This window comes from Oncorhynchus gorbuscha, linkage group LG24 (genome assembly GCF_021184085.1).
Source record: "Oncorhynchus gorbuscha isolate QuinsamMale2020 ecotype Even-year linkage group LG24, OgorEven_v1.0, whole genome shotgun sequence".
Classification (NCBI taxonomy): Eukaryota; Metazoa; Chordata; class Actinopteri; order Salmoniformes; family Salmonidae; genus Oncorhynchus; species Oncorhynchus gorbuscha.
The window spans coordinates 52,081,955-52,099,879 of record NC_060196.1 but is presented as its reverse complement, the minus strand read 5'-3'; the positions used below and the strand labels follow the sequence as shown (position 1 = coordinate 52,099,879).

Below are 17,925 nucleotides of genomic sequence, written 5' to 3'. Positions count from 1 at the left end.
AAGGCAAACAGGCCCTGGACGTTCTGCCGCCCAAAGGCAAACAGGCCCTGGACGTTCTGCCGCCCAAAGGCAAACAGGCCCTGGACGTTCTGCCGCCCAAAGGCAAACAGGCCCTGGACGTTCTGCCGCCCAAAGGCAAACAGGCCCTGGACGTTCTGCCGCCCAAAGGCAAACAGGCCCTGGACGTTCTGCCGCCCAAAGGCAAACAGGCCCTGGACGTTCTGCCGCCCAAAGGCAAACAGGCCCTGGACGTTCTGCCGCCCAAAGGCAAACAGGCCCTGGATGTTCTGCCGTCCAAAGGAAAACATAAATCTTCACTAATAGTTGGCAGATCAGAACATAGTAGCAACCCAATCCACATGCCTATGCTACAAATTAAACAATTACTAGCACATCTGGCAGGGCGCTGAAATGTTGCACGATTTTTAACAAAATGTTCGAAAAAGTAGGGGGTAGGAGTAACAGGTTAAAATCACCAATGTCTCTATGAATTGTATTTTTCTTTTTCTTTGTGCAATGATTGATTGGAGAAAAACTCCTTGCAATTGAGAAAATATCGCTCTGAAAAAGTCTCAAGAAAGGTGGATAATGAAAATGGAAGTTTCAGGGAAGAAAACACCGAGAAATAGGCATATTTCTCCAATGCCAAACCAGAGTGTCTTGTTTGCAAATAATTATTAGACATCCTTATGAATCTTAGCATGCCACTTTCAGAAGTTGCCCTTCCACCCTGACATAGGTTTGACTGATGAAGAAAAATATAAGCTTCAACTGCTGGTTTCCCTAAAAGCTGCTTGGTTTGAACCATATTCTCTTTTCAGAAAATGAAAAGCTTAAATAATAGGGACAGAATAAAATGTTCTTTTTTTTGTGTCCTCCAATATCGAAGGCCGCAGCTCAGTTTAGATTGTCATAGAGGAATCAATACATCTCCATATGCTTGTTTCTAGCACAAGGCATCGTCAAGTTAAGCATTGTTTTAGAACGCTTGATATCATCTGGATACGTGTTGTGTACAATTTCAAAATATAAAGCAAACAATAGATATACTTTTTGCCCTTTTCTTTCACAACGGATATGGCATATCCTCACTCAATTTGAGCTCTGGTTTTAACAGAACAGACCAAGTCCTTCCCAAACACTGAGGTTTTTATGGCGTGCATGGTGACCATATTTGAGGATTTGAATATACTGGCAAATCTATAGCATAGTTGTGCCTGTCAAACAGGTAGGCCTACATCCATTTTTTAAAGAGGAGGAAATGGGCAACAACAAAGCCCTCTTGTTGGTAGTGAAGTCAAATTTAAAATGTTCTGTCTTTCCTCTTGATCCCTCACTCGACACTCCAGCCGATCTTTTTCCTCGCTCTCTCTCTCTCGTTCTCTCCCCTCCATCTCCTCCCAGAACTCTCCTCCCTCTTCCTCTCCCCTTCCTTCCTCTCTGCAGAGGACAATCCTCTTATGTTACCTCATAAATAATTGAGCAGAAACCTGGCGCGTTCCCTCTTTACCAACTCCTGTATTGATGCGTTCTTCCAGTTGTGTACTTTTTGATTTTCAGGACCTTGGGGTGATTTATTTTTTCTTGTTGTTGTAAAGTCACTCTTTCCGTGTCTGAAATAATCCAGTGGATTAATGTCACTTTAGTGGTGTGACCTTCTCGCTGCACATGTCACTCTGATTTACCACAGGTGATAGTGCCAGTGGGCGTTTTGTCAGAATATAGTCTGGCCCAGTTCCACATCCTCATCCATCATACCAAATAAATGATTATTATTAAGGTTATGGCTACAGCCCAAATGGCACCCTATTCCCTATGTAGTGCACTTTTGACCAGAGGCCTATTAGTGTGGTGTCCCTATGGGTCTTGGTCCAAAATGGTGGCGCACTATATTTGGTAAAGGGTGCCATTCGGGTTGCACGTTCTATCAGGATTATTGCCAGTCAGTCAGTGTGCTTTGCTACTGTCCTTAGAAGGTCCATTCACCCTGATAAACAATGATTTGATGTCTAGCCAGCTCGTTATGTTACGCAGTACATTACTTTAATGAAACCAAGTGAAGGACTGGACATTTGTGTGAGAGGGAATGGATCTGATCCTACAGAGCTTTATTGGTTTAGAGATAGTACAATCCCTAATGTTTTCTATAAAGATGGGGAGGAACAGAGAGAGAAAGAGTGTTGCTTGGCTACCCAGACTCCTTGCTATGGGTTGGGCCAGAGCCAGAACACGTGGGTAAAGCCACGGTTTGAAAATTTGTCATGGGCTTCGATGACGATTGGTTAGAGACGATCCAATCGCTGATGACTTTGTTTTGAACAACCCCCTCGTCACCTCAAACGACTTCAATGACGTCAGTCTCAGACTGAAGCATGTAGTGAGAGCAGAGGAAACAATTCAGTGTGAGTCGTCAGGGTAGGATGAGAGAGCAGGACACCTGAAGAGGAGGCAAAGACTGAAGTAGGAGCAGAGAGATGGCATGAGGAACAGGGGCATGGGGAGAAGGAAAGAGAGACACTTATGTCTTATTAGCTCCTCTGGCAGAGCTGTGTTGTACAGGTCCACATACTCCTGAGGGTATCAACTACAGCTGCTTGCTCAATAACACAACCACAATTTGCATTGTGAAGTGGATAAAATATGAGGCAGAGATACGTGAGGCAAAGATACGTGCCTCCCGGGTATCACACACACACACACACACACACACACACACACACACACACACACACACACACACACACACACACACACACACACACACACACACACACACACACACACACACACACACACACACACACACACACACACACACACACACACACACACACACACACACACACACACACACAGAGTAAATCTTGATTGGCATATCTGCTGTGTATCCCAGTGCAGTCTTGATGCCTATAAATGAACCCAGAGCAGAATGACAGTGTTCCTGGCAGCCCTGACTTCCCCTCTCCTCAACCCATCCCCTCCACTAGATTTACTGTATACTGCTTCTCTCTGTCATGAGTGCATCACAAATGGCACCCTATTTCCTCTGTAGGGCACTACTTTTGACCAGAGATCTATAGGGAATAGGGTGCAATTGGGACACAGCCAAATTCTTAAGTCTCTGATAGAGCTCCTGTTGTAAGTGGAAAGGAAGGAAGATGGGTGCACTGAGCTTTCTGAGGTTGACTGTGACACTTCCACTGTTGCTGCTCCTGTGTTGAAAGACCATGACAGATCTGATTGAGAGGCTGAACTTGTTGACAGGATGAATTGATTTTTTCTTGAAAGGGTGTGTGTGTGTGTGTGTCTGCGCAATCATGCTCCTCTGCTCACAGAATTGGCCAGCTTGTGCTCATCAAGACAACACTCCTGTGTTCTTTCTCTCGGTCTCTCTCTCTTTGCCACCCTCCGCTTTCCTAGAGCGGAGGACAAGAACACAATTTTGTCTGAATGAGCATAAACAAGGGAGAGGCATGAACGGAGAGAGTCAGTGATTTCGGTGAGGAGCCTGGTTTCATCAACACAGCCAGCTGCAGGTCAGGAAGGCCACAGACATGTAGGCCTGTGATGGTAAATTAATAACCGGGTAAAAATGACTGCGTAACTAACGGTTACAGATGAACACCATAGATAAAATATCCAGCAAAACCATTTTAAATAAGCCTACATTAATTTTTGGGAAAAACACATTTCTGAACTTTTTTTTTCATGTAGATGAACTTACCCTAATAGCAGGCGAACTGATTTGCGTGTCGAAATAGGATCCCTATTAATTTGTTTTGTTGCAAAAACAGTAACCGACTAGGTAGGCGTATATTTTTATTTCTAAAATGCGATTGATCTTCTCCAACCTGGCATTTCTTAATTTGTAGATTCATATTTAGAAGTAATAACCTGAAGAATAATAATAATCCTAATAATGCCATGATGATGATAATAATGGGTTTTTATTAAGAAGTATATCCATGTTAACAAGTGAACAAACAGAATTGTGGCCTCCCATTTTTACACAGGGCGTTATAAGCCTAAGACAACAGTAACATACATTTAAACAAAATGCACACTTACAAAACGGAATGACAAGGAAAAAACAGAAACAAAGTGTAAATGCAAGTACTGTAAATGCAATAGTGAAATGGCACGTTTCTTTTGTCTGAAAGCCTATGGGGTAAGTTGTCAATACGAAAATGTGACAATCCTCTCCAATCTGACATTTCTACATTTGCATACTAGACTAAGATTTAGAGGTAATAATGAATTAAATAAAAATTAAATGATACTGATAACAGTATAATGGTAATAATTAAGTTGCAGAGAAAAGCTGTCTTTTTGAGTCACAGCTCTACACACACACACACACACACACACACACACACACACACACACACACACACACACACACACACACACACACACACACACACACACACACACACACACACACACACACACACACACACACACACACACACACACACACACTCCAATGTTTACACCGAGAGTCCGCTATTTCCCTCAGATTTATTTGAATGGTGGAAAAAAGACTGGTGGTTCTTATGCATTTCGGTAAATTCAAATGACAACAAACAAAAGGTGACCGACTGCCTTTGTGACAACATGGATGGAAGTAAAGATGCAGCTTGCTAGTGTCGACTGAAGCTATGGGTCCCATGGCAATGGGCCCTGAACAAGGGCTGTGCTTATTATGGGATGAGCTACACATTCACAGTACACCAGACCAGGCAGATGACATGACGACTATCTTTTTGGAATAAACTGCATGGGGGAGAGAGACGTAAGGTTGGAATAAACTGCATGGGGGAGAGAGACGTAAGGTTGGAATAAACTGCATGGGGGAGAGAGACGTAAGGTTGGAATAAACTGCATGGGGGAGAGAGACGTAAGGTTGGAATAAACTGCATGGGGGAGAGAGACGTAAGGTTGGAATAAACTGCATGGGGGAGAGAGACGTAAGGTTGGAATAAACTGCATGGGGGAGAGAGACGTAAGGTTGGAATAAACTGCATGGGGGAGAGAGGGACGTAGGGAAGGTTGGAATAAACAGAGCGAGAGACAAAGGCTCCACACGTGTGCATCCCAAATGGCACCCTATTCCTATTGTACACTAATAGGGCCCTGGTCAAAAGTTCTATTCGCTATATAGTGCACTTCTTTTGATCAGAGCTCTAATAAGTCATCGGGAATAAAGTGTTATTGATCCCTCCCATGGGGAACTGGGTCCATGTGGAAGAGGATTAAATATGTAAAGGGGCTTCTCCTTTAGGAGCGAAGATGATCCAGACTGAAATACTGAATAAATAACACAATGTTGCTTGGCTGGGTTTTGCATATCTACAGTGCTTGGTATACTGCCTGTGTCCCAAATGGGACCCCTATTTATTCCCTGTGTAGTGCACTACTTTTAACTAGAGCCCATAGGTTAGGGGGCAAAAGTGGTGCACTACCTAAGTTATAGGGTGTCATTTGGTACGTATTCTATATCTACAGTACTCCGTATACACTATTTCCATTTTGGATGGACATTTGGTGTCGTCATATGATGAAGTCCTCACTTGTGGTTTGAAATCAAATATTCCGTAGTCTGTGTCCGCTCTTCTCTGAGTGCAGATGGCAATTTAACCAGTCTTATCTGAGAAAGCCAGGGGGAATCAGACTATCTCTCCATCCATCTCTCTGCTAAACCTCTTTCTTTCTGCTTTCTCAGTAATACTCAGCGCTTTCATCCCTGGCCTGAGTCACACAGGATTACTGTTCGCTGCCAGGTGTGTGTGTGTCTCAGAGAGAAAATGTGTGTGTCTGAGTGAGCATGAGTGTGCGCACACAAGTGTGTATGTGAGTTTTGTGCGTGTGAGTGAGTTTTGTGTGAGTGGTGTGTGTGTATGTGTGTGTGTGTGAGAGTTGTGTGAGTTGTGGGTGTGAGAGTTGTGTGAGTTGTGGGTGTGAGAGTTGTGGATGTGAGTTTTTTTGTGTGTGTGTGTGAGAATTGTGGGTGTGTGTGTCTGCTAATGCTCCTCAGGCCTGTAACACCTCTGATGCTGCCTGCCCTGTGTGTCACACCACTGCTCTTATCACCCAGAGCCAAGCACGACACACCCTGGCCCCTGGAGATGAGCTGCTGAGGTCAAGTTTAGTAGCATCACCACTGTGGAGGCCCACTCTGACTCTTTCTGTTATGCCGTGGTTTAATATCTTGGGTATCGTACATACAGGCTATTGTGGACAAAGTTTTTTGCAGTGAAATGCTTGATGACAGTTTCTTTGTCAAACCATTTGTTTGTTTACAATTTGTCGGTACTATTTGTTGGTACAGTCTTCTATGGTTGTGCCCAATTACTCCCTATATACACCCAGTGTACAAAACATTAGGAACACCTGCTCTTTCCATGACAGACTGACCAGGTGAATCCAGGTGAAAGCTATGATCCCTTATTGATGTCACTTGTTAAATCCACTTCAATCACTGTCAATGAAGGGGAAGAGACGAGTTAAAGATGTATTTTTAATCGTTGCGACAACTGAGACATGGATTGTGTTTGTCTGCCATTCAGAGGGTGAACAGACAAGACAAAATATTGAAGTGTCTTTGAACGGGGTATAGTAGTAGGTGTTACGTGCACAGGTTTGTATCAAGAACTGCAATGCTGCTGGGTTTTTCATACTCAACAGTTTCCTGTGTTTATCAAGAATGGTCCACCAACCAAAGGATATCTAGCCAACTTGACACAACTGTGGGAATCATTTTAGTCTACATGGGCCAGCTTCCCTGCGGAACGCTTTCGACAGCTGGTAGCATCCATGGCCTGAAGAATTGAGGCTGTTCTGAGGATAAAAGGGGGTGCAACTCAATATTAGGAAGGTGTCCCTAATGTTTTCTACACTACTTTTGACCAGAGCTCTATGGTGCAATTTGGGATGCAGAACAAGCCAACTGCACTTTTGCTATTGCAATATTTGGCCTGATCTGGGATCTGTATAAGTGAGTGTAATGAATACACTTAAGGAAGCTGTGCCCTAGTCAGTGGTGTAAAGTACTTAAGTAGTACTTTATAGTATTTTGACTTAAGTTGTTTTTGGGGATATCTGTACTTTACTATTGATACTTTTACCTCACTACATTCCTAAATAAATGTATGTACTTTTTACTCCATACATTTTCTCTGACACCTGAAAGTACTTGTTACATGTTGAATGCTTAGCAGGACAAGGAAATGGTTTAATTCAAGAGACTGTCCCTGGTTATCCCCGTCTGCATCTATCTGGCAGACTCACTAAAAACAAAGGCTTTGTTTGTAAAATATGTGTTGGAGTGTCATTTAAATGACACTGGCCATCTGTAAAAAAATACAAAATAATAATTCAATGTGTGCCGTCTGGTTTGCTTAATATACGGAGTGTAAAAATGATTTATACATTTAATTTGGATACTTAAGTGTATTTAAAACCAATACTTTTAGACTTTTACTCAAGTAGGATTTTACTGGGTAACTTTCACTTTTACGTGAGTCATTTTCTATTAAGGTATCTTTTACTTTCCATCATAACTCTCATTAATATTTCATCACTGACCTTGTGAACTTTTGAATATTGGTGTCACTTGGTTTGAATATAGACTGTGTGAGTGTGCCTCTTCGTGCAGTGGGTTGGATTGCTACTGTATCGTAGTGCTGTGTCAGCAACACATTTAGAATTTATGAGCAAATGGATAAATTCTAGTCTATTCTATTCTGTCCATTGAATAACGTGACCCCCTCTGTCTGTTTCTCTCCCCTGCAGGTTTGGATGAGAGCTCCTCAGTGAGACAGTGAGAGGCACCTCCATACCCCTCCACCGCCATCATGCCACCGCCCTCCGACATCGTCAAGGTGGCCATTGAGTGGCCAGGGGCCTTCCCTAAGCTCATGGAGATAGACCAGGTCAGTGCCTGATCAAAAAGAGAGGTCCATTGCCCAATAGACTGCCTGTACTGCTTTCACACATTGACTCACAACCAGTGGTGATATTCCTATGTGATGCTAGTTCTGTGACTGACTGATTAGTGCAGACACGAGTCTTGTTCAGAGCCTAGAGCAGCATTCCCCAACTGGCGGCCAGCCCGCAGGTGGTTTTATTTGGTCCCCCCAAGTTTTCTGAGTAAAACAATGACTGGGAGGTTAAAGTGCAGATTGTCAGCTCTAATTTGAGGGTATTTTCATCCATATCAGGTGAACTGTTTAGAAATTACACCACTTTTTGCACATAGCCTCCCATTTTTACCAGACCAAAAGTATTGGGACATTCACTTATCTGCATTATAGTAGTAAAAATGCAGTATTTGATCCCATATTCATAACATGCAATGACTACATCAAGCTTGTGACTATACATTTGTTGGATGCATTTGCATTTCCCTCCCTCTCACTCTCACTCTCTCTCTCTCCTCTCTCCTCTCTCCTCTCTCTCTATCCTCTCTCTATATCTCTCTCTCCTCTCTCACTCTCTCTCTCTCCTCTCTCTCTCTCTCTCTCTCTCTCTCCTCTCTCCTCTCTCCTCTCTCCTCTCTCTCTATATCTCTCTATCCTCTCTCTATATCTCTCTATCCTCTCTCTATATCTCTCTATCCATCTATATTTCTCTATCCTCTCTCTCTATCCTCTCTCTATATCTCTCTATCCATCTATATCTCTCTATCCTCTCTCTATATCTCTCTATCCTCTCTCTATATCTCTCTATCCTCTCTCTATCTATATCCTCCCTCTCTCTATCCTCCCTCTCTACTCCACTCCCTCTCCTCCATCTCTTCTTCACTCCCTCTCCTCCCTCATCCCTCTTTCTACTCTCCTCCCTCCATCTCTCCATATCTCCTCTCCTCCCTCATCTCTCTTTCTACTCTCCTACCTCCATCTCTCCATATCTCCTCTCCTCTGTACTTTAGCAGCATATGCCTGCCTGCTTCCATTGGAGACTGAGTCACTCTTACTGTGTTAAACCAGCTCTGCTCGGTGCTCTGGAGCCCATTGAGACTAGCTCTGCATAAATCTAAAGGGCCTCTTCAGAGAACTTCTGCGTCACTCCACCGTGCAGCACCACAGTTTATTTCTCTCCAGAACTCTGCTGCTGTGCCTCCCGGGCTGCTACCCAAACATTTGCTTGTTTAGCATCAGAGAATTGATCTAAGTACTGAACATGCTAATGAGATAAAGCTAGCTAGTGTAGCTCAGAGGGGCTGGAGCAGCTGGGAGGGAGTAAGCCTCTGACCAGGGGGTAAGGGTAGAGGGGAGTGGGGGAGAAGAGAGCTGGGGCTGGGGTGCTAATGGACATGTCACCCACTTTTTGCTGCTAAGGTTTTGTGCGTGTGTTCCATGCATGTTGACCAGGGGGTAAGGGTAGAGGGGGATGGGGATGGGGGAGAAGAGAGCTGGGGCTGGGGTGCAAATGGACATGTCGCCCACTCTTTGCTGCTAAGGTTTCGTGCATGTGTTTACACTAAAATGAATACTTTAGTATGGAACGAATTGCAAAAAATCACTGAAGCTGGAGACTCATATTCTCCTTCACTAACTTTAAGCATCAGCTGACAGAGCAGCTTACAGATCATTGCACCCGTACATAGCCCATCTGTCCTTCTGTAGCTCAGTTGGTAGAGCATGGCGCTTGTAACGCCAGGGTAGTGGGTTCGATCCCCGGGACCACCCATACGTAGAATGTATGCACACATGACTGTAAGTCGCTTTGGATAAAAGCGTCTGCTAAATGGCATATATATATATATATATATATATATATCTGTCAATAGCCCACCCAACTACCTCATCCCCATACTTTTATTTATCTTGCTCCTTTGCACCCCAGTATCTCTACTTGCACATTCATCTTCTGCACATCTATCACTCCTGTGTTTAATTTCTAAATTGTAATTATTTCGCTACTACGGCCTATTTATTGCCTTACCTCCCTAATCTTACCTCATTTGCACTCACTGTATATATACTTTTCTATTGTGTTATTGACTGTACATTTTGTTTATTCCATGCGTAACTCTGTGTTGTTTGTGTCGCACTGCGTTGCTTTATCTTGGCCAGGTCGCTGTTGTAAATGAGAACTTGTTCTCAACTGGCCTACCTGGTTAAATAAAGGTGAAATGAATAAATTAAAATACTGGCTGTCACTAAAACACACAACTCTTCCAAAAACAAACAACACACCCCCTCCCTTTGTCCCTTCTGTCGGGAGAGGGAATTCATAGTTATACACGGTACCATTGAAATGGAACTATGGAACTATAATGATGTGCAGATGGTTGTTGATTCGACAGCAGAACATCTGGGGTGCATCCCAAATGTCACCCTGGTCAAAAGTAGTGCACTATGTAGGGAATAGGGAACCATTTGGGACCTAGACCTGTTTTGACATGGGGTTTGGACCATGCTGTCCAGCTCCTCGACCACTGACCACTGTACCACTCCGCCCTGCATGATGTTAGAAACGTAGACTGGTCCCAGATCTGTTTGTGCCAACTGGCGTGACAATGACCATGTGTGTTGGCAAGATGACACAAACAGATCTGGGAATACTCTGTGGTTCTATTTGAATTCATCTCATATAATATAAAGTCATTGTTCCCCCACTTCCATTGAAGTAGCTGAACTTAAAGGATATTGTGTTTTCTAATGAGGATGAACTATACTTTCTCATTTCTCATTCTTCTTTTCTCAGAAAAAGCCCCTCTCAGCCATTATCAAAGAGGTGTGCGAAGGGTAAGGAAATATGTGTCTCTGTCTCTGTCTCTCTGTCTCTGTCTCTCTGTCTCTGTCTCTCTGTCTCTGTCTCTCTGTCTCTGTCTCTCTGTCTCTGTCTCTCTTTCTCTCTCTCTCTCTCTCTCTCTCTCTCTCTCTCTCTCTCTCTCTCTCTCTCTCTCTCTCTCTCTCTCTCTCTCTCTCTCTCTCTCTCTGTCTCTGTCTCTGTCTCTGTCTCTGTCTCTGTCTCTGTCTCTCTCTCTCTGTCTCTCTCTCTCTCTCTCTCTCTCTCTCTCTCTCTCTCTGTCTCTCTCTGTCTCTCTCTGTCTCGTTGTCTCTCTCTCTCTCTCTCTCTGTCTCTCTCTGTCTCGTTGTCTCTCTCTCTCTGTCTCTCTCTGTCTCTCTCTCTCGCTGTCTCTCTCTCTCTCTCTCTCTCTCTCTCTCTCTCTCTCTCTCTCTCTCTCTCTCTCTCTCTCTCTCTCTCTCTCTCTCTCTCTCTCTCTCGCTGTCTCTCTCTGTCTCTGTCTCTGTCTCTGTCTCTGTCTCTCTCTCTCTCTCTCTCTCTCTCTCTGTCTCTGTCTCTGTCTCTGTCTCTCTCTCTCTCTCTCTCTCTCTCTCTCTCTCTCTCTCTCTCTCTCTCTCTCTCTCTGTCTCTCTCTGTCTCGTTGTCTCTCTCTCTCTCTCTCTCTCTGTCTCTCTCTGTCTCGTTGTCTCTCTCTCTCTGTCTCTCTCTCTCTCTCTCGCTGTCTCTCTCTCTCTCTCTCTCTCTCTCTCTCTCTCTCTCTCTCTCTCTCTCTCTCTCTCTCTCTCTCTCGCTGTCTCTCTCGCTGTCTCTCTCGCTGTCTCGCTCTCTCTCTCTCTCGCTGTCTCTCTCTCTCGCTGTCTCTCTCGCTGTCTCTCTCTCTCTCTCTCTCTGCTCTCTCTCTCTCTCTCTCGCTGTCTCTCTCTCTCTCTCTCGCTGTCTCTCTCGCTGTCTCTCTCTCTCTCTCTCTCTCGCTGTCTCTCTCTCTCTCTCTCTCTCGCTGTCTCTCTCTCTCTCTCTCTCGCTGTCTCTCTCTCTCGCTGTCTCTCTCTCTCTCTCTCGCTGTCTCTCTCTCTCTCTCGCTGTCTCTCTCTCTGTCTCTCTCGCTGTCTCTCTCTCTCTCTCGCTGTCTCTCTCTCTCTCTCTCTCTCTCTCTCTCTCTCTCTCGCTGTCTCTCTCTCTCTCGCTGTCTCTCTCGCTGTCTCTCTCTCTCTCGCTGTCTCTCTCTCTCTCTCGCTGTCTCTCTCGCTGTCTGTCTCTCTCTCTCTCGCTGTCTCTCTCTCTCGCTGTCTCTCTCGCTGTCTCTCTCTCTCTCTCTCGCTGTCTCTAATTACACTGCATCTCTGATAATGCTGTGTAGTTGTGTTTATGTAATATATTTAAATACAAATCCTACTGGGTGTTTTTATCTGCCATTGAGAGATGCACTGTTCTTCCAATTCAAAGCTCAAATGCGTTTTAAAGTTTTACATTTTCTTCTTCAGATGGTCTTTGGGGAACCACGAAAACTTTGCTCTGCAAAATGCTGATTCCACTAATTTCTACATCACAGAAAAGGTTGGCTTCAACTTTCTTGTTAGCTTTGTCATATTGTACTAAACAATAATAATCCACCTCAGTATTTAATGTTATAAATCACCTCTAAGTTGTCCCTCTCCTGTCTTCGCAGAATCGCAATGACATAAAGAATGGTTCTATACTGCGACTGACAACATCTCCTGTAAGTTTGGGTTTATGTGTCATTTAGTTTTTCCTCAAACATACTGAAAGAGGAAGGGAGTCTTTCTTCATGGAGCTGCAATAGTTTAATGTTAAAAAGCTACATCTCCTTTTGATATATGTACCCTTTTCTCCATTTTGAAAGGGAAGTTGAACATCAAATTCCATAGTAAAGTTAACTGAAACCTTTCAGAGTATTGGATAATTTAAGGTGAAGTGGAAAGACTCAGTTTAGGGTTAAGTTGAGTGATGTACGACTTATTCAACTCACACAACCATTAGGCCATCATTCCTTCCTGTTTGTAACATGATGATTGTGTTAGAAACTGTATTGCGACAGAGGTTCTGCCGTCCCTACCATGACATCTTAGTCTCTCCTGTCCACTTCTCCTGCCTTCTTCTTCTAATCCCTCAGATAGATTGAGAGGTTATTCTTCCAGAGCCTGGAATGGTGTCTGCTGTTGAGGTGAACTTCTCTCCAGACAGGCCCATGCAGAGGGTTAGATAGATGGCACTTTTTCCACCTTCTCTGCATACTTGTTGTGGCCTGGTTTATCCCTTGAAGCCAATAACAGTCTGTGTTGAAGCCAATAACAGTCTGTGTTGAAGCCATGGCTGCCAACAGGGAAGCCCTGACTTAGTTTACACACGTTGTACTATCAGCTCCATCCGTTATGGGAGAAACGACACCAGTCTTTACCAGCACTTCAAGCCAGTTAAGTCAATAACTCCGCTGGTTCTGTGTACTGTGTATGTTGACTGCAAAACTCTCTCCGTCTTCCCCCTTTGCCAGGCCTACACTGTACACTGTTCTCTCTCCTCTTAACTCCAGTCTCAGACGACTACTCAACATGTGTATATGTTCAGTGTTTCACCCTGTCTCTGTCCTCTCCTCTCCAGTCTCAGACGACTACTCAACATGTATATATGTTCAGTGTTTAACCCTGTCTCTGTCCTCTCCTCGGCTGTCTCCCCCTCCTCTCCAGTCTCAGACGACTACTCAACATGTATATATGTTCAGTGTTTAACCCTGTCTCTGTCCTCTCCCCGGCTGTCTCCTCTCCAGTCTCAGACGACTACTCAACATGTATATATGTTCGGCTGTCTCCTCTCCAGTCTCAGACGACTACTCAACATGTATATATGTTCAGTGTTTAACCCTGTCTCTGTCCTCTCCCCGGCTGTCTCCTCTCCAGTCTCAGACGACTACTCAACATGTGTATATGTTCAGTGTTTAACTCTGTCTCTGTCCTCTCCCCGGCTGTCTCCTCTCCAGTCTCAGACGACTACTCAACATGTGTATATGTTCAGTGTTTAACCCTGTCTCTGTCCTCTCCTCGGCTGTCTCCCCCTCCTCTCCAGTCTCAGACGACTACTCAACATGTATATATGTTCAGTGTTTAACCCTGTCTCTGTCCTCTCCTCGGCTGTCTCCCCCTCCTCTCCAGTCTCAGACGACTACTCAACATGTGTATATGTTCAGTGTTTAACCCTGTCTCTGTCCTCTCCTCGGCTGTCTCCTCTCCAGTCTCAGACGACTACTCAACATGTGTATATGTTCAGTGTTTAACCCTGTCTCTGTCCTCTCCTCGTTTAACCCTGTCTGTCCTGTCCTCGGCCTCCCTCTCCAGTCTCAGACTGTCTCCCCCTCCTCTCCAGTCTCAGACGACTACTCAACATGTGTATATGTTCAGTGTTTAACCCTGTCTCTGTCCTCTCCTCGGCTGTCTCCTCTCCAGTCTCAGACGACTACTCAACATGTGTATATGTTCAGTGTTTAACCCTGTCTCTGTCCTCTCCCCGGCTGTCTCCCCCTCCTCTCCAGTCTCAGATGGCGGGCCAGCTCCACGAGAGGATCCAGTCATCTAGTATGGATGCCAAGCTAGAGGCCCTAAAGGACCTGGCCAACTCTTCCAGAGACGTCACCTTCGCCCAAGAGTTCATCAACCTGGACGGCATCTCACTGCTCACACAGATGGTGGAGAGCGGCACAGAGTACGTGCTTTCTTTTCTCTCCTCCCTTCTTCTCTCCTCCTTTCTCCACCTCAGATTTAGCTGACTTGCCCCCAGTAAAAGCCACTGAGTCACATATCTCATCTCCTATCTGCCAACTAATGTAGAGTCTATGGAGTGGATGGGCTCTGAGGTTCTCTGGAGGATTTAGTACCACAGGGTGAAGTGGTCTGTACCAGGGTCAGCCCCAGTGTGGTACACAGTACTACAGACAACCCTAGGTGTGTTCAGTCAGCAGGTCTCAGATCAGGTTTTGGGGAACTGAAGCCCTTGCAGGTGCACTGTCTATCCTGAGAGGGTAGGGGCAAAAACGGACCCTAGTGCAGCACCTGAATTCAGAGTATCCTCATGGGAATATATTTGACCCCAATGACTAACTGATAAAGAATCTTGTGTACACGTGTCGTGTGATGCTGTCAAAGTGCCAGCCTTGCTTTCTCTGACAGCTGCACACAGCTTTAGACAAGGCGCTTGGACTGAGGAACAGCTGCAATGTTTCTCTGAGCTTTACACTTTCAGACACTCCTACTTACAACAACCGACAAGCTCCAAATCATCCAGACAGAGCCGGTCCTTACCCAGCAGTGTTCTCTTTTTTTGTGCACAATTGTTTTATTAAGTCATTTTATAAGTACAGTCAATGAGAATCACTTTTTTTTTTTATAATTATACCCTCCCACACTCCATTCCACCTCATCCCAACCAAACCCCTGGCGGCCCCACCCCATCCCCAAGCAGTGTTCTATAAATAAAGCGTAGTCTGTCTCGCTGGGCTTTGGGCCTGGTAAGTTGGCTATGTCTCAAATGGCAAACTATTCCTCAGTGCTCTACTACGGCTCAGGGCAAAGTAGTGCACTATGAAGGGACTAGGGTGCCATTCGGGAAGTAGACTCTGTCTCAGCTGAAGGTTATTGCGAGGGCAGGCAGTGGCGTTTTGCTGAGGTGGAGTTTCTCAGCCGTGATGTTGACTGGAACCCCATGGGGGGGGGGGGGTTGAGAGGAAGGAGGTGAGAGGCAGGGAGAGAGAGGGGGTTGAGAGGCAGGGAGAGAGAGTGCGAGAGAAAGGGTTGAGAGGAAGGAGGAGAGAGAGGGGGTTGAGAGGCAGGGAGAGGGAGTTGGTTGAGCGGCAAGGAGAGGGAGAGAAGGAGATGGTTGAGGGGCATTGAGTAGGGAGGCAGGCAGGCAGGCTGGTTGAGAGGCGAGGAGAGCAAGAGGGTTGAGAGGCGGGGGAGAGGGTTGAGAGGCGGGGAGAGGGTTGCGAGGCGGGGAGAGGGTTGAGAGGCGAGGAGAGGGTTGCGAGGCGAGGGGAGGGTTGCGAGGCGGGGGAGGGTTGCGAGGCGGGGAGAGGGTTGAGAGGCGGGGAGAGGGTTGAGAGGCGGGGAGAGGGTTGAGAGGCGGGGAGAGGGTTGAGAGGCGGGGAGAGGGTTGAGAGGCGGGGAGAGGGTTGAGAGGCGGGGAGAGGGTTGAGAGGCGGGGAGAGGGTTGAGAGGCGGGGAGAGGGAGAGAGTTGGTTGAGAGGCAGGCAGGGAGAGATGGAGAGGGTTGAGAGGCAGGCAGGGAGAGATGGAGAGGGTTGAGAGGCAGGCAGGGAGAGATGGAGAGGGTTGAGAGGCAGGCAGAGAGAGGGTTGAGAGGCAGGCAGAGAGAGGGTTGAGAGGCAGGCAGAGAGAGGGTTGAGAGGCAGGCAGAGAGAGGGAGAACGTTGTGAGGCAGGCAGGGAGAGATGGAGAGGGTTGAGAGGCAGGCAGGGAGAGATGGAGAGGGTTGAGAGGCAGGCAGGGAGAGATGGAGAGGGTTGAGAGGCAAGGGGATGGAGAGGGTTGAGAGGCAGGCAGAGAGAGGGTTGAGAGGCAGGCAGAGAGAGGGAGAACGTTGTGAGGCAGGCAGGGAGAGATGGAGAGGGTTGAGAGGCAGGCAGGGAGAGATGGAGAGGGTTGAGAGGCAGGCAGGGAGAGATGGAGAGGGTTGAGAGGCAGGCAGGGAGAGATGGAGAGGGTTGAGAGGCAGGCAGGGAGAGGGAGAACATTGTGAGGCAGGCAGGGAGAGGGAGAACGTTGTGAGGCAGGCAGGGAGAGGGAGAACGTTGTGAGGCAGGCAGGGAGAGGGAGAAGGTTGTGAGGCAGGCAGGGAGAGGGTTGAGAGGCAGGCAGGGAGAGGGTTGAGAGGCAAGGGGATGGAGAGGGTTGAGAGGCAGGCAGGGAGAGGGAGAACGTTGTGAGGCAGGCAGGGAGAGGGAGAACGTTGTGAGGCAGGCAGGGAGAGGGAGAACGTTGTGAGGCAGGCAGGGAGAGGGTTGAGAGGCAGGCAGGGAGAGGGTTGAGAGGCAGGCAGGGAGAGGGAGAGAGAGTTGGTTGAGCGTGAGAGAGAGGCTTCAAATCAAATTTGATTTGTCACATGCACATGGTTAGCAGATGTTAATGTGAGTGTAGTGAAATGCTTGTGCTTCTAGTTCCGACAGTGCAGTAATAAAAAACGAGTAATCTAACCTAACAATTCCAAAACTACTACCTTATACACATAAGTGTAAAGGGATAAAGAATATGTACATAAAGATATGAATGAGTGGTATCGAGTACAGTATATACATATGAGATGAGTAATGTAGGGTATGTAAACATAAAAGTGGCAGAGTTTAAAGTGGCTAGTGATACATAAAGATAGCAAGATGCAGTAGATGATAGAGTACTGTATTTACATATACAGTGCCTTGCGAAAGTATTCGGCCCCCTTAACTTTGCGACCTTTTGCCACATTTCAGGCTTCAAACATAAAGATATAAAACGGTATTTTTTTTGCGAAGAATCAACAACAAGTGGGACACAATCATGAAGAGGAATGACATTTATTGGATATTTCAAACTTTTTTAACAAATCAAAAACTGAAAAATTGGGCGTGCAAAATTATTCAGCCCCCTTAAGTTAATACTTTGTAGCGCCACCTTTTGCTGCGATTACAGCTGTAAGTCGCTTGGGGTATGTCTCTATCAGTTTTGCACATCGAGAGACTGAAATTTTTTCCCATTCCTCCTTGCAAAACAGCTCGAGCTCAGTGAGGTTGGATGGAGAGCATTTGTGAACAGCAGTTTCAGTTCTTCCACAGATTCTCGATTGGATTCAGGTCTGGACTTTGACTTGGCCATTCTAACACCTGGATATGTTTATTGTTGAACCATTCCATTGTAGATGTTGCTTTATGTTTTGGATCATTGTCTTGTTGGAAGACAAATCTCCGTCCCAGTCTCAGGTCTTTTGCAGACTCCATCAGGTTTTCTTCCAGAATGGTCCTGTATTTGGCTCCATCCATCTTCCCATCAATTTTAACCATCTTCCCTGTCCCTGCTGAAGAAAAGCAGGCCCAAACCATGATGCTGCCATCACCATGTTTGACAGTGGGAATGGTGTGTTCAGGGTGATGCGCTGTGTTGCTTTTACGCCAAA

General features: G+C 45.9%; 1 protein-coding gene across 3 annotated transcripts in view; it reads left to right on the top strand.

Moving 5' to 3' along the window:
* LOC124012838 (engulfment and cell motility protein 1) overlaps window positions 1-17,925 on the top strand; it is a 161,811-nt gene that overhangs the window by 36,633 nt on the left and 107,253 nt on the right. For all 3 annotated transcript variants that reach the window (XM_046326832.1, XM_046326831.1, XM_046326833.1), the window contains exons 2-6: window positions 7,795-7,934; window positions 10,714-10,754; window positions 12,240-12,312; window positions 12,425-12,475; window positions 14,300-14,469. In XM_046326832.1, coding sequence (XP_046182788.1) covers window positions 7,857-7,934; window positions 10,714-10,754; window positions 12,240-12,312; window positions 12,425-12,475; window positions 14,300-14,469 — 413 coding nt within the window. In that variant the 5' untranslated portion in view covers window positions 7,795-7,856. The remainder of the gene's footprint in view (window positions 1-7,794; window positions 7,935-10,713; window positions 10,755-12,239; window positions 12,313-12,424; window positions 12,476-14,299; window positions 14,470-17,925) is intronic.